General features: G+C 37.0%; 1 protein-coding gene across 9 annotated transcripts in view; it reads left to right on the top strand.

The window, feature by feature from the left end:
* Nucleotides 1-20502, top strand: part of qkia (QKI, KH domain containing, RNA binding a) — a 106097-nt gene extending 85595 nt beyond the window's left edge. For 2 of the 9 annotated variants that reach the window (XM_060847589.1, XM_060847590.1), the window contains exons 5-9: nucleotides 6468-6555; nucleotides 9689-9967; nucleotides 14249-14323; nucleotides 16065-16177; nucleotides 16978-20502. In XM_060847589.1, coding sequence (XP_060703572.1) covers nucleotides 6468-6555; nucleotides 9689-9967; nucleotides 14249-14323; nucleotides 16065-16177; nucleotides 16978-17001 — 579 coding nt within the window. In that variant the 3' untranslated portion in view covers nucleotides 17002-20502. Of the gene's footprint in view, nucleotides 1-6467; nucleotides 6556-9664; nucleotides 9968-11612; nucleotides 15254-16064; nucleotides 16178-16977 lie in introns of those variants that run through there. The other 7 variants (XM_060847587.1, XM_060847588.1, XM_060847593.1 and 4 more) reach the window with 5 other exon arrangements.
* Nucleotides 20503-23016: the final 2514 nt, after the last annotated feature.

The following is a 23016-nucleotide window of genomic DNA, read 5'->3' as shown; positions in this document are numbered from 1 at the left end:
GTGAAGATTTTCAAGGCGACATTCAAGGAGCTGTGAACCTGTCCTCCAAAGTCTTTGTTCAGCAACACTCCCCAGGGCTTTACCAATAAATGTATAAGCCCTACTCTGATTTGCTTTTCCAATATGCAGCACCTCGTGTTTATCTAAATTAAACTCCACCTACTGTTACTTGGCCCATTGGCCCATCCAATCAAGGTCCTGTTGTAATCTGAGGTAGCCACCTTTTGCTGTCCACTATATCTCAAATTTTGCTGTCATCTGCAAACTTAAGAGTTATACTAAGTTCACATCCAAATCATTTATATGAAATGATGAAAAGCAGCAGAGCCAGCACTGATCATTGTGGCACTCCACTGGTCACAAGCCTCCAGTCTGAAAAGCAACCCTCCACCACCACCACCCTGTTTTCTACATTCGTGCTAGTTCTCCCTGTATTCCATGAGATCTAACCTTATTAACCAGTCTCCCATGGAGATCCTTGACCAACGCCTTACTGAAGTCCATCTGCCATCATCAATCCTCTTTGTTACTTCAAAAAACTCAATCAAGTTTGTGAGACATGAGTTCTCATGCACAGAGCCATGCTGACTGTCCCTAATCATCCTTGCCTTTCCAAATATATGAAAATCCTGTCATCTAATATCTAATTAGAGATGCTCCCAATAATATTTTTGTGCCCTTAGCATTACAATGATTTGGGTGTTAATATTTTTAAGACTCATTTGAAGTGTGTCCAAGATAATAGATTTCAACTAGATGTCCTTTTTTAAAAATTTCATTGCAAACTAGTGTTTTCTTCAGACTTGATGACAAATTTTGTCAGCCTGCTTCTCTAGAATCATACTTTTTGGATAAAAATATGCAGCAATATTAGAAAAAGGCAGGAGATTGGCAGTAGGTAATAAAACCAGTGCAGGCACAATGGAACTGTCAGAACAATAGAGTTTGGGAATTTTTTGGTATGTTAAATTGTATAAATGAAAGTTGTTTGAATCTGTAGTAAACATGTAACCCCTTGATGCTTCAGTGAGCACACATTGCACCACAAAGGTTGCAGCCTGGTCACAGGTTTTTGCATTTAGTCAAAATTAAACAGGCAGCAGTAATTGCTTATACCTCGGTCTCCCAAGGTGAAAGGGAACTTGAAAAAGGAAAATGAAGTATTCAGTATTATAACTGTATGTGTGAGGTGAGAATTTAATGAGGCTGCTTTCCCCGCTCTTTCCTATCTCCTCTCTCATCCTATTTCCTGACCCTCTAACTTTTTCAATATCATCAATGTGCTTTATCTCTCTCATAGCTAAAAATGTAAAAAAGGGAATTTGTGCTGTGGGTGTGCACTGAGTGGTTTCTGTGTAAGAGATCAAAGTTCATTTTGGGCATTGAAGATTTTTAAAAGCAATGCATTGACCCAAGTATTTCCTTATTTAGAGAACCAATTTTTGCAAGAAATCTTCTGGTTTTGTCCTGAACAGTGTTTGCATATGTTTTTTGGATATTTAGGAATATGCATCTGTCTCAATATTTTCTTATTATATGCCCAGCCTCCTGATCTAGAGATAGGGGTATTACTGCACCACAAAGGACTGGATATATCTATGCCACCTACTGATAACTAATTGTATCGTTATTCAATAGTTATTTTTGGTAAATCCATCTTTAAAACCTGCTATAGGTATCTGGTAACTGGAAAATGTTTGTGTTCTTGATGTGAATCGCATTGACTGGAAACCTATATGGCAGAGACCTAATATGATTGGAATAGTCTCCTCCTGTGCTATGTTGTTTCTATAATTTTATGAATTGCACATCTCTATTGTCACCTTCCCTGACACCAGTGAACAGACATGGAGCTTTCTAACCTATCTAGCCTTGTGTAACTTAACAACTGGTCCATTCAGAAACCTTTACATTGCTAATGCTGTGTCTAATCTTGTGTTATAATTGTGGGGTCAACTTGATTTAGTGTCCTGGGTAACTCAATGATCACATTACTTTTCCCACAAGCTCTGAACTTAATTTTGCCCTCCTTGGTTGAACCAGCAAATAAAGCTGTTCTATATTATTTGGATGATATAGCTGGCATCATTACCACATTTGAGTGTGTTCAACAAGGAGGCAGGCTTGGTGTTGTTTTTACAGAAGCATGTACCAGATGTTTTTGGTTGGAACAGCTGCTATATTTTACCCATCTGTTGTCTTAATCTACATCGTATTGGAGGAATGGATAGTGTTAACTGTTGCATATGCATGACAAAATGCACATGGCACATGTTGGTTGCAGTATGTAAAATATTATAAAGCTAGGATCTTTTATATGCAGGTGAATGTACAGTCCTTTTGGAGTCCAGGATGCATTTTGCAGGTTATGGATTACATAATGTAGAACAAATTGGAAAAATAAGGCTGAACATGAAACAAAAGGGGGGAGGGAAGACACCACGAGGGTTCGCTGGCTTTGTGTACGAATTGTGAAATTGGTTGCGTCTAAGTATTAGTACATACAGGATCCTGGGCTTTAAAAATAGTGGCATAGTGTCAAAAGGTGAAGAAATTATGGTAAACTTGTTGCTTCTACCTCTGGGCACTGCACTTAAGAAGAATAAGGGCATCAGAGAGAATGCAAAAAAAATCAGGAGTATGATTTCAAGTTTGCACGCCATCAGTTATGTGGATAGATTAGAGGAGCTGGGATTGTTCTTGTTTGGGAAGAGACATGAGATTTTGTAGTGGGTGTTCAAAATCATTTAAGGATCTGGACAGAGGAGATGGGAGAAATTGTTTTTAGTGGCTTTGGCTGACAAGTGGCAAGTAACATTTGTTTAGAATACCAGGCTATAACCATCAATAAGAGGCAATCTAACCACCACACCTTCACATACAGTGGGTGTAGTCATCACTAAATCCCCACTGTCAACATCCTGGTGACTATGATTGAACTGAAACTCAACTGGACTTGGCGCACAAACACCAGCTGCTGTAGCAGGTCAGAGATTAGGTTTACTGCAGTGAATAAATCACGACCGGACTTCCCAAAGCCTGTCCACCATCTACAAGCCAGCCATCAGGAGTGTGATGGTAGTGTCAACATTCCAGGACAAAGCAGTCCACTTCATTGGCACCATATCCACAAACATCCACTCCCCCCTCCACTGACACTCAGCAGTATGTACAATCTACAAGATGCAGTGCAGAAATTCACTTAAGATCCTCAGCACCTTTCGAACCCATGACCACCAGCAGCTTGCCACCACCACCTCAAGGACAACTAGGCACAAGCAATAAATGCTGACCAGTCAGCGACACCCACCTCCCACAAATGAATGAATAAAGAATTGAGTTGGAAGACATTTTTTTAAATTCCAAATAGGAAATTTTTAAGTGATTGGGATCTGGAATACACACTGTAATGGAGACAAATTCACTTGTAAGGAAATTGCATTATTATAGGAAACCAAGGTTCCAGAGCAGATTAATGTGGGACAAGATGAGTTATTCTTGCAGAACACAATGGACTTGTATAAGCATTTATAATTCCACTAGATTCCTGAGGAAACCAAGTCCAAGCACCACCTTCCAAAATATGATTGTGACATGAACTGGCAATTAGGTTAGTTCAATTGTTTGCTAATTGCTTTTTCTTTTGTTTTGGAGGTTAGAAGGATTGATACAAAGAAGTACTCACTGTAGAAGGTCTATTACTTCCGTTTTACAGACCTGCTATCCCCAGTTTGCAAAATGTATATTGGCATCTATTTTCTTGGTGTTTATTTAACTTTATAACCTCAACTTATTAAGCAGTGTAGGCTGTGCCACTTGCCTGTGAACAGCATCTGAACCAGAGGCTTTCTTTTGAAGATTAGCTAGCCATGTCTCCAGGCAGAATCAGCACTAATTCATCTCTGAATGCTACCACATGCTGGATCAGAACATCCAGCATAAGATTGTCTATCTGGAGTGTATGGGTAAATCTAGTTTTCACATTCTCAAGCTAATGGAATTCTGAAAGCATCAGAATGGAGAGGAATATTTGCTACAAGTTGCATTTACATGTTATAGTTCAATCAGCATTTATGAACTGTGACATTCCTGGTGTGGCTTAAAATCTACAAATGTAACTGCTAATAAACTGCATTTGCAGCACTGTTAATTCCCCAACCCTGCCTACACCCCCATCAAAAACTATCCACTTCCTCTTTTTTGCAGCTGTCATCAGGAAATAAGGTAAGTCTTAACTATACTTAGGCATTTTGCTTTCTTTTTGGGAGCATGCTATACAGGAAAAAGTTTAGGAAAGCACTGAAGTATAGTCCTTTACATTTCTTTGCAGCCATTGCTAGGTAAATCTTTTTCTTTAAGTTAAAGCAGCAGGAATGTGAATAACTTCATGTTTTTAAGTCCAGAGCTTGTATTTCTTCAAATTTCACCTATTTAGGCTCAGTTCCTTGAAAACATAACTGCTACTGTGCTCCACCAATTTTGATAAACTGGCATTTCCTTCCTTCTCCAGTGGAATGTGATTTTAGTTTTGTGTGTGTTGCTGGAAAGGCATAGCAGGTCAGGCAGCATTAGAGGAGCAGGAGAAGGGTTTTTGCCTGAAACAACAGTTCTCCTCAGATGCTGCCTGACCTATGCTTTTCCAGCATCCCACACTCAACTCTAACCTCCAGCATCTGCAGTCCTCACTTCCGCCTAGGTGATTTTAGATTTGTTTGATTACTCTGATTTATAGAAGTTTGAGGATCTTATTAAATATATGGCATTGCTCTAAAAAAACTTTGCTTTCCTCAGGCAAAGTACTGAGTACTCTTAGCATTTCATTCTTGCTGCCTCTGAAAAAGGTGAAGTGGTGGGTACAGTGGGCAAAGAAAAAAAATCCAGGAACCAGAAGTTTGTGAAAATTTTGTAAATTATTACAAAGAGACTTTTTCCATTTTTAAATTCTTAGTATCCTGCACATGATGGACAAGCTCATGTAAAAACATTAATATATTTATGATTTGCTTTCCTGGATTTTGCCCATGTAAATCCTGTCCCTATTACACCCAGAATATGGTCAAGGGTTTCAATTTATGGTTCCGGATAACTCATTCATTAAGCTAGCAGATGAGCAGAGGATGAACCACTTGCATCCTTTACTCACCTTGGTTGCATCAAAGTTCAGTTTAAAAATTCAACCCTTCCATTATGGTTACCTTTTCTCCCTGACCCAAATGAACTTGTGTTTTTAACAGGAACCAATTTAACCAGGCTTTCTTAAGTTAGCAATGAATTTATTGATTACTAAACACTATTTAGTAACACAATATAGAGATTAGCAATGAGCAGAGTCCAAAAATGTTTGTCTCCTGAATTGTTCATAAAGAACAGACGGTTGAGATTGACCTCCACTGCAGCAGTGTCATTGATAGTCGAACAGGCAGTTTCGTTGTTCTTAGTTTTGCAGGTTTGTTGAAATTCTATTGGTTTAATTCTTTTTGACTATGGCTGAATTCCACTATTCATGGTGAGCAAGAGTCCTTTGTCCTGTTTCCATTTATCTGGCTTGCAGTGCTAGAAGTGAGCTAGCTACTTTGAGTCCTTTTTACATACAATACAGTTGACGTCAGGATAGCTCTTAGATTTGTGATCTTTGCAGCATGCTAACCCTTGTGCTGGCTGACAGGCATATTCAGTCCCACTAACACTCCAATAAAGTTGAAAATAGCTTTTTAACTCTGTTATTGCATATTTTTAAGGGGAAAATCACGTGCTGCAGTTTAGGACATAATCAGAAGGTGGTTTGCCATTATCTCTGGTCATGAAATAACAGTCCTATCTGTTTTGACTTGCTGCCTCCTGTCCCCAAAAGGAGGGTGGTTTGAAGTTCCCTTGCTGTTTTTAGCTACAATATTCTGTGGGGGGGGCTGTTCTTTTTCAGGCAGCTACTTAATATACATTTTTAAAAATGTATATTTCAAATTACAGCTAGAGTCTCAAGTACTTCAGGGTCTGACCTGTGATCATGATACATGGCCTACTTAGTTTCCCATATCATTCACACAGTGAATGAATGATTGAGTGTTTAGTGTGTTTCTTCAAAAATAGCATCCTAGGTCTGCATTGCTTTACATTTGTAGTTGATTCATTTTTTTTCTTTAAATTCTTAATATCAAGAAGGAATATGCTGTTTTCCACTGTTTGCATAAGGCTTTCCCTTTCCTTCCTCTTAACCCATCTGGATTTTTCTAACCTCTTTGTTTAAAAAAAATTGTCTCTGTGAATTCTCTTTGGAATCAATTCTGTTCACTAACTTTTTTTCTATATGCGACCAACTTGAATGCAATTTAAGGTTTGTGTTCTTAATATTGAGCAAAGTTTCTAATAGTGTGGTTCTCAATTCACGAACACGGCAATCCATATATGATGCTCAATTTGAAATCTCACTGGTTCCTTTCTGTTATAATTAATAGTTGTCCTTATTACAGGCAGAGGGAGAAGACAATTTGAAGAAGATGCAACTGATGGAGCTAGCTATTCTTAATGGAACATACAGAGATGCCAATATCAAAGCACGTAAGGGACTTGCATTTTAGTTTGCAAATTATTTTCATTTATTTCATGGCATTATACTAAGTTTAGGATAAGGCGGAAGTGCCGGTGTTGGACTGGGGCGGACAAAATAGGAAGCCACATGGCACAAGGTTTGTAGTCCAACAGGTTTATTTGAAGTCACAAGCTTGTGATTTCAAATAAACCTGTTGGACTTTAAGCTGATGTTGTGTAACTTCTGACTTAAATTTGTAACCCTCTGCATCACTTTGGACACTATGATTTCATCTGTCAGTGTGAAAATTTTGCATTTATGTAGCATCGTTAATAATGTCATTTCATGAACAGGAAGGCTGAAACATTTAAGGAAAATTTGAAGCAAAAGTTTTCTGATGTGTCTAAAAAGAGAAAAATAAAGAAGTGTGACAGCTTAGGTACGGAAATCCAAGGTTTGGGGCCTGCACCTCTGAAAACCTGCCAATGGATAATTTAAATGAAAAGTTCCAGGGACCAGAATTGGAACACAGCAGGAATTGAGGACTAAAGCTGAAAGAGGTTACAAAGATTTGCAGGAATAAGACCAGGGAGGGATTTGAAAGCCAGAGCGAAATGTTTACAATTGGCTTCTGTTTAAGAAACATCTCAATGTAGGCCAGTTAACAGAAAAGGTTGAGTGGAACACTTTGTTAGCGCATGAGCAGCAAAGTTTTGTTTTAATTTCTGAATGACAAAACTGGGTGTGCCAAGGAACAGTCAAGTCTAGAGAGCAGGTGAATGAATGAGATTTCCTGGAGCTGAGGGAAGGATAAAGTAGAACGTATTTGAACATAGCAAGATACTAGGGTTATTATCTTCTCTACGCGCACTGAAGTAGCTAGTGATAGTGGTTGACTCTTCTATGTAAGAACAGGTGTAGGCCATTCAGCCCCTCAAGCCTGTTCTACCAATCAATGAGGTTATGGCTGATCTGTGGCCTAACTCAGTGTACCTGCCTTTGGCCCATATTCTTTAATGCCTTAGTTTAACAAACATTTATCTGTCAGATTTAAATTAACAACTGATTCACCATCCACAGCCATTGTGGAAGAGAACGCCAAACATTTTACCACTGTTGAAGTGCTTCCTAACATCTTTCCTGAACAGTCTGGCCCTAAATGTCAGACTATGCCCCCTAGTTCCAAATCCTTTAAATAATTTGTGACACAATCTCCTGAATTGTAATCTTCAATATTCTTCATATTTTGTCATAAACGACGCGTTTGGGAGAAGTAAAGAAAGGGTGATGGTGGGGATAGAGTTGGTGGCCGACTGAGAAATTTAAATGGTTCATCTATTTTTAAAAATTGGGTACCTTTAAAGCTGCTGACAGTTTTCTAATGAAATGGAATAAAGCTTATTTAATGCCTTTTGGAAGTTTGCAGTTTAGGGTTGCTGGTATGTGAGAGTGACTTTTAAGTATGTAATATTTGATTTGTGGGGTGGCAAGAAACCTCGCTTAAAATTATCCAATTGTCCAAGTTAAGAGCCAGAAGAAATGGAAAGTAAATGATTCGTTCTATTGACAAGTTCTGAATTTGAATGGTCAGTTTATCTATTAAATGTTCATTAAACTTAATTGTAACTATTTTTGTCAGCATGCTAAATACTTATTTTGTGATCAGTTTTGTTTTCAGTTTAATCTTTTGAACTGTGAAGGGATAGATTAAAATTTTCTTTTGTGAGTGGAGTATTGTCTCAATTCTTTTTTTTAATCCACTTCTAAAACATTACCTTGCATTAAATCAGTCTTCTGATCTGCAATTTCATGGGTTTTCTTTCAAAATATTCACTTGCATGATTGTGCAAAAGTATGTGGCTTTGCATACTGAATACATGAATGAGATGATGCCAGTTTTATGGGACCAAACAAGCATTTAGATTCTAGAAGAGTCTGCTATATTATGATTGCTTTTTTTTGAGGGATGGTTGCAGTTGATTTTTAGCTTGCAATTTAGGTGGTGGGAATTGGTCAACAGTCATTTCTTTCTAACTGCCTCTGGCCTATTTTGGTGATATATGGCATCAGTGTTTATCATGCAAACTCACTGATTTACAAGACTGGAGCTAAATACTGCGTGTGCTCGAAATCTGATTTTTAAAATGTGTAGAAAATGTTGGAATTACTTATCGGATCAGGCAGCGTTTGTGTAGTGAAAAGCTATCATCGTTTCAGGTTACCAACCTTGTCAACTGGTTCTGATGAAAGGTCTTTGACCTAAAACATAACTTGTATTTCTCTACACAGTTGCTGCCTTACCTGCTGAGAATTTTCAGCATTTCTTGATTTTTTTATTTCCAAGTTGGTTTCATGATAGATATTTCTCAAAATAAATTCAATAGACAACTGGCATCACCTTGCATGTACATAAAAGTAACTGCGTTTGGTAAACTTTTGTATAAATTGTGCCCCTGCTCACTTGAATGCAGCTGAAAAAGTAAAAGTTCTATACTATAGAATGTAAAAATTCTAGTGCCACTGTACATGAGAATAATTGGGGCATGCATCTGTTTATTCACTAACAGCTCATCTGAGATCTGTGGGTAATATAACATTTGAAGCTCAACGGATTGATTCAGCAAAAGATATCCACTTTAGGAATTAGAATTTGATTTGTTGAATAATGATACACGTGCTTTTGATTGAAAAATCTGAAAATGTACACATTGCTTTCATCATACCTATATCATTCTGAAATGGAAGTGTTTAAAAAGAGATTTTATAAAATGAACTTAAAGACCAGAGGATTAGGTTCACAATATGACACTCCATTCCCTGATCTCAAATGACTGGTGTTAATGGTGCTTATCATATGGCTTATTTAAACCACAGATTTATGTCTATTTGTGTGGTGAAATTTGCTGTCTGTATCACTGTTTAGTTTGTGCTGTCTGTTTCTTTAAAAATTTGCCTGGTGAATAATGGTAATGGAGAAATCAGCTTGCAATAGGGCTGCTTGTGGTGGGACATGATCATTGCATGGACTAATTTCCTGTTTTCCTTCCCTATCATACTTTTTTCTTAAATTCTTTCCCTCCTGTTTCCTGTTTACCATCCTTTTTTCCCCATCCTCTCAATCCCTGTTGCTTACTGCAGCTACCCTTGCCTTTTCTCTTGCAGCAACGTCACAGGGTCCACGGCTGATAACTGGACCGGCTGCACCCATGCTTCCACCAGCTGCCTTGCGTGCCTCTACGCCAGCTGGTCCTGCCATAATGAATATAATTAGGCCAATTCAGACAACTGCAGTTATGCCTAATGGAACCCCTCATCCAACTGCCTTAGTGCCATCTTCTCCAGAAGCTGGTATAATCTATACAACACCTTATGAATACCCATATGCTCTGGCACCAGCTGCATCTCTACTGGAATATCCAATGGAGCCAAGTGGGGTTCTAGGTAAGCAAAGTCAAAAAGTAAGACTAGTCAGTGTTGACATGTAAATTTAATGTTTTTCAGAAATAATTTACTAATCTTGAGCTTAAAGTTATGGCTGTTTCCTTTTAAAGGAGGACTGAGAATTGTCCTTTTATACTGTGTTGAACAAATATATTCATGTAGCCAAATGAAAGTGAGTTATTTGCATTGAATCAAAGCAAACTGATTTTATCCATTTTTATTTAAAGCGCTTAGATTCAAAGTATTAAGCAGAGTTTGCCACCGCATGATTAAATTCTCTCAACTGTACTGCTTTTAATTCTGTTAAAATTGAATTTTTAATCTTTTTTTACTTATCACTGACTACTAGATGCATCCAATGCTGAGTGGAGTAAATATGAATTTCTATTCGTAATATGATTTATACATTTGAAACCAATTTATGTAAGGAAGAACTTTCTGTTGACTGCAAGCATGCTGTAGAAGCTGGGAGTTATTCATAGTCTAGGGTGTGGTAGTGGAAGAGGAAGCCAAAAATAGTGATATGCTTCATTGAATAATGTTTTTTTCCTTTTTTGATAGCACTTTTCTTTCAAAAAAAACACTTGACATGTACAATATAAACTGTAAAATCTGTTATTTTGCTGTGCTTAACAACTTGCCCTATAGAAACTAGTTTATAATAACTGGAAATTATAATAAAATTGAGATGCTTGCAATGGTTTAGTACAGCACGCAAGTACAAAAATACCCATTTTGGCTATGTAGTTGGGGAAATGGCTGCATGTTCCAGCCCTTTGAGAAAAGCTAATGGAACAGAAAGTGAAAATTTGCAAATTGTGAATAATCATTTCACTTGAAATGGGTGCTGTATGCAAGGCCAACTTTTATTGCCAATTTTTATACAACTGAGGTGCTTTCTAGACTATTGAGGGCAGCCAAATGTCAGCCTGATTGCTGTGCTAAGTCCAGTATATTCCTTTCCTTTAAAGGATCTTGTATACTAGATGGATGTTTAAGGCAATCCTGTTGTTTCATGGGGGTATCATTCCCAGTTTTAAGTTTTATTCAACTAAAATGCAGATAAATTCTCCGACTGCATGTGGTGAGATTTAAATTCTTATCTTTAGCTCATTAGGCATCAGGACAGCTAGTCTAGTAACATAGCCACTATGCTTTCATACCCATAATGCCAGCTTGTACTATGAAAACGTTTCATTTACTCCCAATGGGCTACAGTAAACTTGTGTATTTGGGGTGAGAAATTAGATGTTTGTTATTACAGCCAAACAAGCACACTGAATTTTTGTTCTGTTTATGTGAAAAGGGAACACAAAATCTAGCCTACCTTTACTTTTCACAAAAACAACTTAAATAAGATTGACAATGTTATTTGCCCCTCACTCTAGAGTCTTTCCTGCCATTCAATTCAATCAGATTCCAGGTTACCCAGTCTTTAGTTAAAAACAACATTAATCATACAGCAGGAATGTGTGCACGTAAGACATGGGGTTTTCAAGCTGGTAAAAAGCTTAATCATTGCAAGTTCATAAAGTTTGTTATGCAGTTCTTAAGACTGAAAGCAATGGGTATGTAGTACAATATCAATGGATTCTTTCAAATGAAGATGTCTAATTGTCTTACCTTGCTAATTGTTTGTTCTTAGGTATGGCTTTTCCAACAAAAGGCTAAGAATGCATGGGACATGTGTCTGAATCCTCAGGAAAAATAACTTCAGAAGAAGTGAAGAGTCTGACCAAGCACATTGAAACACAAGCAGTATAGCGATGCTTATTTTGGGTACAGGGTGTTCAGTATTTGGCAGGCTTTACCATATCATACAATATACCTTAAGACTTAAGGACACGGTCAGTGGTTTAAACAACCTAAAGCACTTTTTTGAGACAAATGTTCACTTGTAGCGATTGTTGAAAAATGGATACACTGAAGACCTGATTTGGAAGAATGTGATATCACATATATCCTATCAAACTACTTGGACAAGCAAGGAGCTCATATGTACGGTGATAATCAAAAAGTACCAGAATTAAAGGGGTTTCTTTCAGCTTTTCCACAAACTGTTAGATTTCAAAAGTGAAAAATAATTTAAAGTTTTTTTAATTGTAGGTGCCTGCACCACTTTAAGAATTAGATATGAACCAGTAAATTTACTGAAAACTGCTCTAAATCAGCATTTTGTTTATCCTTTGAGCCTGTTAAAATTCAACATCAGAATGGAAAATTGCAAGAAAAGTGTCAGGCACTGGGTGATATAGTGGATTAGAACAATGTTTGTTCCTGTTTATTGTCTGGGTTTAAATCCAGTGCAAATTACATAACACTGTCATTGTTCTTTTAATCCTCAATGTCTGTGCACATTTCTGTCCAGTTTTCCAGGAGTTATAGGTCCATCATTTTTAAGTGCTGATAATTCAAGAATAAATGGACACAATGTTCATGATTTACCATAAATTAGTTGAGGAAATTCTGAAATCTGTGGTGTTCTTTGACCCATATGAATATGGCATTAATGTTCGGAAAGACTTGACCTTGGTGATTGAAGGCCAGATGATGATGATTACTGGAATCATAGCTGGTCCCAAGCTTTCTTCATCTACCAAACATTGCTTCTTTTTCTGTAATGGTGGGTTAGTGCTTTGGTCTCAGTGAAAATATTAATCTGTAAGCATTGGTAAATTAACCCATAACCTGCTAACTGAAGAGAAATTATAATTTGCAAATAAATGCTGTAGCTAAGGCTTTATGGGTTTATCATTACGTTGTGGAACTTCTTGATGCCTGTGAATTGGATCCAGATTTGGTGAAGCTTTAAAGAATGCTTTAATTAATGTCTCAAAGGAAATTCTGCTGTAAAACCTGGAAATGCTGATCCTGACCTCCTTTCCTGTTGGTACTGTAAACATGTTCTGAATTAGACAAGTACATTTCTTTTTTTAATCTGTGATAGAGCAAGAGGTATTGGAATCTGATCTTCTAGCACACATGCACACTAACCACTGATCAACCTTTGTAACACACTGACACTTGCCAAACTGGCATTCGTGATCCAAATCTGCAGTGTTTCAATCTCTGCTTGGTGCAAGGCTCATTTATTTTTGTACTTTTTTAAATTTTTTTTTTTTACTAACTGCTTATCAATGGATGCTGATGGGTTTTACTGTGGTTCCAGATCTCTCTTCTGCACTAAGTTCCATTTGTAAACTGATGCCCACAATTTTTCTTGAATATTTACTGGTGCTAACTTACTTAACCATATAGCACAACAGTATAATTAAGTAGATAACTTGTGTGCTGCTGTTTACCTAACAACACAAAACTTGTTACAAGGTCCACAGAAATCTTAAGGGTTTGAAAAGAGACACAGCTCATTCTATGTTGTTGAAATTGGGAATGGATCCATGTTTAAAAGGGTTATGGTGAAACCTGCCTTCTTAATGCTAGTTATATGTATATGTAACATGTAGATCAGTCCTAGCACAGAAAGACATGACTGAGTTTGTATTTAACAATGCAGTCATAAAGCAATGCAGTCATAAAGCAAAGCAGTTTTCTGGGCAAAAAAAAAATGCCCTTCAGGATTTGAAAGAACTTTTCCTGATGCTATTGAGAAAAATCCTGTAATTACTACTTTTGACTACAGGGTTCATTTTAATCAGTTTACAGTAATCCTATCGATTTACGTCCAGTTTTAGGATTTTGAATTTCAAGAAAAATTGGATTGAAGGAAAGAAGAAGCTTAGAGCTTAAGTGCCAATTGTTAGGAAATTATTGATTCTAGAAATGAGGTATTATCACACTCTTAATAAATTGCAATTAAAAGTGAATGCAATCTTGTAGGTTTTTGTCAGTTTTTACACTCTGGGATAATCCAAACAGCTAACATTGACCATGAGGCTACATTTGAATATTTAGATGAAAAATTGATGCAATTGATACTTGGGCCGCCTTTTAGGTTGTCTGTATGCCGATAGCAAGCAATTTCCATCCCTAAATGTTCAGATATACTACTTTTGGCCAAGTTGTTCTCATTGAGTGTAAATGCTCACCTGACCTTTAGCTCTTAACTGCAGTATCTGAAAGAGTCTCTTTAACAGCCCCAGTGCACAATACTAAGAGATAAGCAGTTAGTAAAGCAATAATATCTGGCAAGACTACCTAAATTTACTTTTGCATAATTTTTCAAGTCATTGTATGTTGTTGAATTGTGTACTACACCAATTTTGAGTTTTATTCTAGAAAAAATATTCTAACTCTCTTTTGGACTTGTTACAATTTAACTAGGTGCGATGGCAACTAAAGTTCGGAGGCATGATTCGCGTGTCCATCCTTACCAAAGGGTTGTGACCGCAGACAGAGGTTAGTTTAGACTTGTTGCCAAAATGGCATTTACTTTGATCAATATTAAAGCTGTAACTTTGAGTACAGGAAGTACTTGGGTTAGTGGATTGAGGAGCATGAAATGACCAACTGATTTTATTCCAGTCATTAATAAAGGACACTACAAATCAAAGAACAAATTCTTTACATTCCTGAATGATACACGCAGTAATTGAGAAGTCAGGAAAATGAAAACTGGTTTTACTTGCACTGAATCTAGCCATTCTTGGTTGTTGCAAATTCACTCTCCATCCATGACTTTGCAAAATAAATTAATCATATAGAATAAAAGTACACTGTATGCATTTTTATAAGACAGGACTAGTTGCTGAAGTTTTGGAGTTTTTAAATCGGAAGCTCAAAGTTATGAAGCTACTAAAATGTCCTCACACTCTCAATCTTTTATCTAATAAGTGCTTCGAGCATCCTAGATCAATTCTTACCTTTTTAATGTTTGCAAAGCAATATAGATCTGATAAATCAGGAGTATTATAATGGCTGGTTCCAAATTGGTTAGTTGCATTTAAGTCTAGGACGGTAGTGTGGGCTTGTACAATAATTTAAAAAGCATTAAATTTGAAATATTTCAAAAACTTTTTCACTAGCTAGAAAGCCTTTTGTCTAGTTACTACATCATTAGTTTAAGGTTAGAATAGTAGCTCTTGCAGCTGGAATCATTCTTTATAAGTAAAGCCTGAACAGATGATATTCAACCCTCTGTTACATAAATTCGAAATGTTTACAGTTAACCTTGGTACCTGAGGATTTGTGATAGGTCTGCAAATATTCGAGGGTTATGCCTACTCTGATAAGACTGTTCAATTTTGCACTGAGCTTGTATTTCTATTTTTTGTTCTCTGCAAATGTTTTGCTCCTGATTTAGTCTTAATAAAACATTAGTGTTCTAGCTTTCCTGTGTTGGAATTTTTGCCCTGGTAACTGCTGTTGTTTGAATTTTTTTGTTCTACGATTTTACTTTCTTGTGGCATTTCATTATATTTAAAATAGTGCTTTTAATGTTCCATTTGAAATTGAAGGTTAACCTGCTCCAGGTAGCACTAGCTAGAATGCTTCCAAAGTTTGTGCTTGTGGGCAGAAGAGGTGTTGAAATTATTTGAATGTACATTTTTGGTTCCACCTTTCCCACAATCCAAAGTATTATGTATATATTGTACAATATGTACCTGCTGTAGCCTCTCCTCTTCCTCCCCACTGGTTCCAAAATGTGGTTTGTTTATAGAATAACTTCATTAAATATGTGCAATGTTATAAATTTTGATTTAATTGTACTCTGAGCTTTAAGGTGAATGATGTTGATTTGTCTGAACTTTTTATTTGCAATATGAATTGAAACTGCAAGCAGTTATTTGAAGCACATGTCCCAGTTTTGTTTTTTTCTCCCAAGTATTCCATTTCAGATGCCCATTTATATTTGGCTCCTAAACGATCTGTGAAGTAGTCGGTTAACAGATTTTTACATGTTCATTCAATGTGGCGCAATGCTTTTTAATGTTGTGTAATTTGAAATAAATCTTTGGAAGCAAAATAGTTTCCTTGAGCTTTAAATGTAAACTTGGACCTATGGCAAAAGTACCTTTTTTAGCCTTGCTTTTTTTTGCTGTTGTTAAATACTAATGTTTAATAGCAGTCAACGCAACCATCTTTGGACAAACGTTTTGAATTCTTTTGCTGTCTCTTTCCCACAATTTTTTTTTTATAGACCTTCAGGGCTGGATGAATCCAATGGTCCTGGGTCCTGGACCCTACAAAAATCTGGCAGGACCACAATTCAAATTGTACGAGACCAAAGGATCACCATCTCAACAGTACCCAGTATGTAAAGTTACAGGCTTCTAGTTTTTAACCAAAAACAAAACACGTGAATTTGTTATGGTTTTGGTCTGAAATACTGTGTTCCACCATATGAAAGCTGTCACATGCTTGTGAGCAAGACTGAAATTTAACAGGATTCTGTTATCTGTGGAATGAGCACAAAAGCTAAAGCACAGTTGTTGGATATTTTGATCCTTCAACTTGTGGTGCCTCAAAAAAAGAGGCAGTGGTTTTTGAGCCTCCTGTTATTCCACTTGGAGCCTTCCCAGTTATTTTGAAACTGGGACAGAACTACTTGGTGTCCTGGGCAAGGATGTGGCAGCAGTACATTGTGGTGGCAGAAGAAAGAACCTTCGTGCAAGGTCCGAAATAAAAGGGCATGATCTGTCTAAAAACAAAAGAGGGCCCAATTTGTTGTGTATTCTGTCAGTTTAAAACTTATTCATGTACTTTAATTATTTGCTCTTTCTTGAGAACTAGGACTGTAGTTAATGGACCACTGCTCTAAATTTGTTTGACTTTGGGTAGATGTTCTTTATGCAAAAATTCTTCCAGCCTTGAACTTTATATTATGACTGCTACTAACCATTAATTAGTCTTAAATGTATTTCTATTACTTAGAAGTTTGTTTTCATGTTCAAATCATGATACTTTTACTCATGATTGACTACATTTCAGATCTTTGCCAATAAAAAATAGTTTTATTAGTTATATGGTTAGTTTTCATGTCATCAGTCTTCACTAGCTGACACTAATATCTTTTTCTATCTTTTTGTTTTCTTATGTTCCTAACTACCCAGCTGCCACAGGCAACTAACCCATGACCTTTGACCTCTGAACTCTTCACCCAATGATGACCTGACCATGCCTGCCTGCTGATCAGTTAACTGGTTATCGCCTATGCTTGCCTGTCTTCAATGCAGCGAGCTGAGGCACTGTCTGTTCGTCTCGTTACCTAACTGCGTTTATATATTTAAAAAAAAATTAAAGCTCCAGCCACAGCTTTTCTGGTTGGGTGAATGTGTGGTACCAGAACCTGCACTGAATAATACTAAAGCAATAAGTCCAGTTCATCCCTCACCACTGTTTCTCAGTGATCATCTCTTAAAGATTCTCCCTAAAGAATGGTAAGAAAGGTCTCTTAACAGCACTGGCAGGGGATTGAGCGCTGTACAGGCAGTTGCCACGGACAAATGTGATGGACATTTGATGTAATTTGTTGTAGTTACAAAGTCTTTGAACGCATTTGTGATTCATTATGGATGGACCTTGAGTCAGGTATATTGGGAGAGAGTTCGATACTGACAGTACAAAATATTGACCTCTACAATTAAGGACAAAGATTTAAAATATCTCATGTACAGAACCTTTGTTTTTTGCCAAACACTTTTCTAAGGCCACTTCTGACAATTTTTTGAATCTCACCAGAATTAAGATGCTGTTTAGTCTTGTAAACAGCTAAACAAAGTTTCTAGGTTATTGATGCTGTTGAGAAAAGCATAATGAATAAGATTATCAATGAATTCAACTCCTTGGATCAATCAATATTTTTTTAAAGGGATAGTTTCTCCTGTTCAGATTTGTTTTACTTCGTAGCCTTACAACCTCTGTCTTTTGCCCAATTGGTAATATAATCTGGTGTGAAGTACTCCACTATGATGTTCTGCTTGATCAGTAAAGTTTCTGTTAAACCGTACCCTGTTTTCCCCCAAGAGCATTCGTGTTCAAAATTGTTCTACATTTAAATTTGACTGTCTAAACCCAGACGTCTACTGCCAGTGCCACCAGCCCACAGGGACAATCCACAGTGTCAAAAATTTCAAAAATAGCAGCTGGGGTCTGAGTACTTCTTTCATTGTTCAAGCGCCTAACATCTGCAATTACTATTGTGCATGTTAGATGAAAGCTGCCTGACAAAGTTTTCCCCAACTTATTTTCTGTCCTTGTTTAGTTTGAGCTTCCTACGTTTATCCAATGTATTAGTCTTGTATTTTGAGCTCAGCTTGATTTTCAGTGCAGCCAATAACATTTTTAATGTTCACATATACCTTGACACTGAGGTGCATTCATAATGTGTCATGTTTCTGGATGCAAAAAAACTGTTTCTAATTCTCTCCATAAATAGACACTTCTTTAAGAAGGATGTGAAAGCCATGCTTGCCTATTCTATTTGCTATATACATGTTATTAAAGTGTAGATAAGTACAGTGCATTTAAACCACAGAGGAAAACTAGATACTTTTACAGGGTGCTGGTGAAGAAATATATATTTTTGACAATTTAGCTTTTTATACTTACTTGCAGTAACAAAATACAAAAAAATTTTTAAAAAAGTAATGGAAGTGATACTGGATGGTTGTAAACAAAACTGAAGACCAAAACAGTGTATCTAGTGTTTTGCAGGGTTGTGGATGAGAAGAGAGGAGCATAAAGAAAGCAAAATAGTGCCTTATATCTGCCTGGTCAATTTGTAAGTGTCTAACATTGTTTGACCTAAGTATGATGCATGCCAGTCCATCATTGGAGAGGAGGGAAGCAGTCTTTATTGGCAAAAAAAATCAAAACCTGATAGAACAGTATGAGGACAGTTGTGTGAAGCTACTCAAGTTTAGGCCTGTCTGAAGAATTTAGTTCATTGATTCTATGCAACAAGTGTGAAATAGTTTCTCAACTAGTTTGTAATTTGTGCCATTTGTCTTCCTAAGTTTATACCTTCAATTTTTCTCTGTGCCATTTTTTTCATAGTCGTAGCCTTTTTTTGAGTAAACATTTAAACAAATGTTTTCTATTAGCCACTTACAAAATGAAGGCCACCTTGGCTTAGTTTTGCCTAATTAATTAAAAAGCCAACAAACCAGCTATTATCATTAAACTAAAATGCTGCAGTGTTTGACTTCAGAACAAAACGCATAAGAACAAATTTGCAACCATCTCCAATGTGTTTGTTACTTGCTGCCCTTCAATGTTTTAATTTTTGTCAGCTTTCATTGAGTTTATATAACAAATGTAAACTCTGTTTAGTCAGTGTTATTTTTTTGTAACCAAAACATTGAAAGTTTTCTTAACAGTATTATGTATTCCCTCAGTTACATTATGGAGTATAGTTCAAAGACACTGCTGTTACGTGATGGTTGGTTGAATGCAAAGCAATTACATATGCTGTGTACAATATTCAACATATTGCCTACACACATGTATAGTATTGTAATTACCACCATTGTTACAAGTTTATAATGTATTTTTCTATCTTCATTTTGTATGTATATTATATACCATATACAATTTTTTGTTCCCAATTTGAGGCCCCTGTGGTTTTGATAGCCAGAAACTATTGCAGATTCATTGTAATCATCTATCATTGGGAGTGTTGCCTTTTCTGACTTGTTAACTCATTATCCAATTAATAAGTTTCTTGTTACAAATGTTTTTACATGCTTGCATTTTATTTCATGGTGTTTGCTGTTTCTATTAACCCTGGCATTTATTTTAATAAACGTTACAGTACAAATCTACTAACTGCTGAATAGTTTGTTTTTAACACTTGATAAACAGTCTGGTTCACTGGACTAACCTTTTTATTGAAGAGTATACATTGCTCTTGAGTACACACACGCACAAAAAATAACACTCGCTGAAAGTTGCTCCAAGTTATGTGCTACGTCGTCTTGTGACTTACTTGCACTGCACAATAAAGTAAGCAGCGGCATTCAGAATTGAGTGGAGCCTGGAGGGTGATGTGTACATTGTCCCTTCAAGGTCGGGAACAAAGTAACATTTCTTTTGAGATATCTGTCCAGTCTTGTCTATTGCCTACCAGCTAAGCACCTTCTGTGTGTACTAATGTTGGACCTGGCCTCTCTACTTTCTTCCTTCTTTCAACTAATGCAGGAGGTATTTGTTCATAGAGGCACACAAGCAATGATTGGGGGTAAATAAATCAAAGTTGTCTTTTGGTGGGTGGGAGTGGAAGGGTATAAAGTAGGAGTTTGAGGTAGTCACGTAGTAAACTAGTCCTTTGACTACTGAGTCTGATATGTAATATGCTGTAAAATGGCCTGCTTTCCAGTGTTTTTATATTATGTAAATTGAGAGGGAAAGAATAAGCACTGAAGATCTAATGCAGTACATTAACATTTGGGGAATCTCAATGCAGTCAGCCTATGCCTGCAAATTCACTTTAAGATAAGAATATGCATAAAAAATATTGTTTGAAAACTGTATATATAAGTAGTATTTATAGTCCAAGTTGAAATTCACTTGTATGTAACTTCTACCAAAAGGAGCTCTCTTGTACGCGTGCAATAAAATGACTGTTAAAACTGGAATGTCTGCCTATATCAGTATCTAGCTTGATGTATTCAAATGCAAATGAATTTCTTAATTGTCTGCACTGCAATTACATTCAGTCAAATTGATGACTTGCTAGTCCTGCATTTCTCGACAAGGTGTTGATGTCCAAAACTCCAGCACTATTCAAGTTCTGAAACACGTTAATATTAGAAAACCAGTTTTTAGCATAAAATCTTTCCCAGAAAGGATTTAATGAATACTTAGAATCCCTATAGTGTGTAAACAGGCCATTTGGCCCACCAAGTCCACACTGACCCTTTGAAGAGTTAACCCACCCAGACCCATCCCCCTGCCCTTTTATTCTACACATCTCTGATTATACACCCAACCTACATATCCCTGAACACTCTGGCAATTTAGCATAGCCAGTTCACCTAACCTGCATATCTTTGGATTTTCTGTAATCCAATTGGATTGTGAGGAAGTGCATAACGTTGTGAGAGAACTTTCCATTCACTCACTTGGTGCTGTTCTGAGAATTGGAATGCAAAACCCTTTTACCCCCACCCATCTATTTCAAAGTTCATTTCTATTTATTGCTGTGGTTTGTTAACTCTGCACACTTCAGAATCCTAGGGTGGGAATATTGTTATTGTCAGTGTAGCAGTTTTAAATTGGGCATGTTCCAGATGAAAGGTTCTGATGGAAGCTGTGCAATTTGAAACTTAATATTTAGTGACTTTCTTAGCCTTGGATTGATGACGAAATCCAGAATGCATAACATAGGTGCGATGTGAACCAAAAATAGATCAAACAAATATTCAAGAGTGGAAGTGGCAAATAGAGGAAAAAAGTGCTTCCACTTGCTGCTGAATAATTTTGTACAGTCAGATAGCGGAATCATGACATTCATCTGTATATTTTGGAAATTTGATCATCTTACATTGCAATGCAAGTTGCACTGTTCCACGGGGACTTTATTTCCAAAGTAGTAACCTGTCATGAGCAAGTGCACTTGCTAGCATCTTGAATGAGCCACAAGAGCAAAGTAAGCTTGAATGAAGACCCCTGAAATCTGAAGATCTCCAAGCAACTGTGATACCAAACGTACAACAGATATGTGGACACGCTGCTTTTAATATTTAATTTTTCAATATAGCGATACAACATTGTTGTACAGAGAATTAAAAGGCTGTAAGAATTATAAGAGCTGTGTTTTCATTACCTTTTATGTTTGGACATGGGATGAATGTTTCTACTCTTTTGCATAGCTATTTGCTTATGAGTGAGCTCCACAATAACAAGTTTTTTTTATACAAACAATGTTTTCAAAAAAATTGTGCATGAAGCCCAAGAATTTAGTTTTGGTCCAAGTATCTCAGCAGTGTTACAAGCTCCTGAGCAGAGGAGAATTAGAACCTGCATCTGTCTCTTCACCAGCGTACTGACGGTTTAACATGCTCAAACTTAGTCATACAGCACAAAAACAAAGTGTTGGGTTCAACAAGTCCAAGCCGAATAAAATCCAAACTAAACCAAGAATTATACTTCCAAGATTATCCTGAAAGAATTCTTTGAAATCTCCCTCAATGGGAAACACATCTTGGTTGCTAATTATACAGTCAACCAGTATATTGGCTGCCAAATGAAACCAAGAATTGCATGTTGGAAACATGAAACAAGAACATTGCTTTCTGTCCACAGATGCTGCCAGACCTGCTAAGTTTCTCCAGAGTTACCATTTCTATTCCAGTGACTGAAGGAGGGTCACTTGACCCAAACACAACCCAGCAACTGATTGAGAAGTATTTCTCAAAAGCTTTTGAATATGGATGTTCTGAGACTGCAAGAACTCCACGTATAATTCATTGAGAACATGGCTCCCACGTTTAGATTAGATTACTTACAGTGTGGAAACAGGCTCTTCGGCCGAACAAGTCCGCATCGACCCGCCAAAGTGGAACCCACCCGCTCCCCTACATTTACCCCTTTTACCTAACATTACGGGCAATTTAGCATGACCAATTCACTTGGACTGTGGGAGGAAACTGGAGCACCCGGAGGAAACCCACGCAGACACGGGGAGAATGGGCAAACTCCACACAGTCGCCTAAGTCGGGAATTGAACCCAGGTCTCTGACGCTGTGAGGCAGCAGTGCTAACCACTGTGCCACCGTGCTGCCCACAACCTTCTAGTTCTGTTCATCATTGGACAGTAACTGAATCTGGGCACAAAAATTCTCAATGAAAGCTTGTGCACCTTTGCTCTGTAATTCTGTATACTTTGGCACAATATTCAGGTTAGATTAATTTTCTATAATCTGCTATTGTAAATCTGAATAGTTTAGTGTATGATGGCGACCATGCTAATCCAGATTTATTTAAGCAAAAAGTTGTATTGAAATGAGAAATGTACTGAGAAAACTTTTCATCTTCCATTCATCAGGATAAATGCAAGGATGCTAAACTTAATGCTATTATAGTAGTTTATACTGTTAGGAGACTAGGGTGCTGATTGTTTGGGAACTTGGTTCTGGCCATGAAAGAAG

The sequence above is a fragment of the Hemiscyllium ocellatum genome, chromosome 30 (genome assembly GCF_020745735.1).
Source record: "Hemiscyllium ocellatum isolate sHemOce1 chromosome 30, sHemOce1.pat.X.cur, whole genome shotgun sequence".
Taxonomy (NCBI): Eukaryota; Metazoa; Chordata; class Chondrichthyes; order Orectolobiformes; family Hemiscylliidae; genus Hemiscyllium; species Hemiscyllium ocellatum.
The sequence above is the reverse complement of the archived record's forward strand: the minus strand, read 5'-3'. Positions and strand labels throughout refer to the sequence as shown.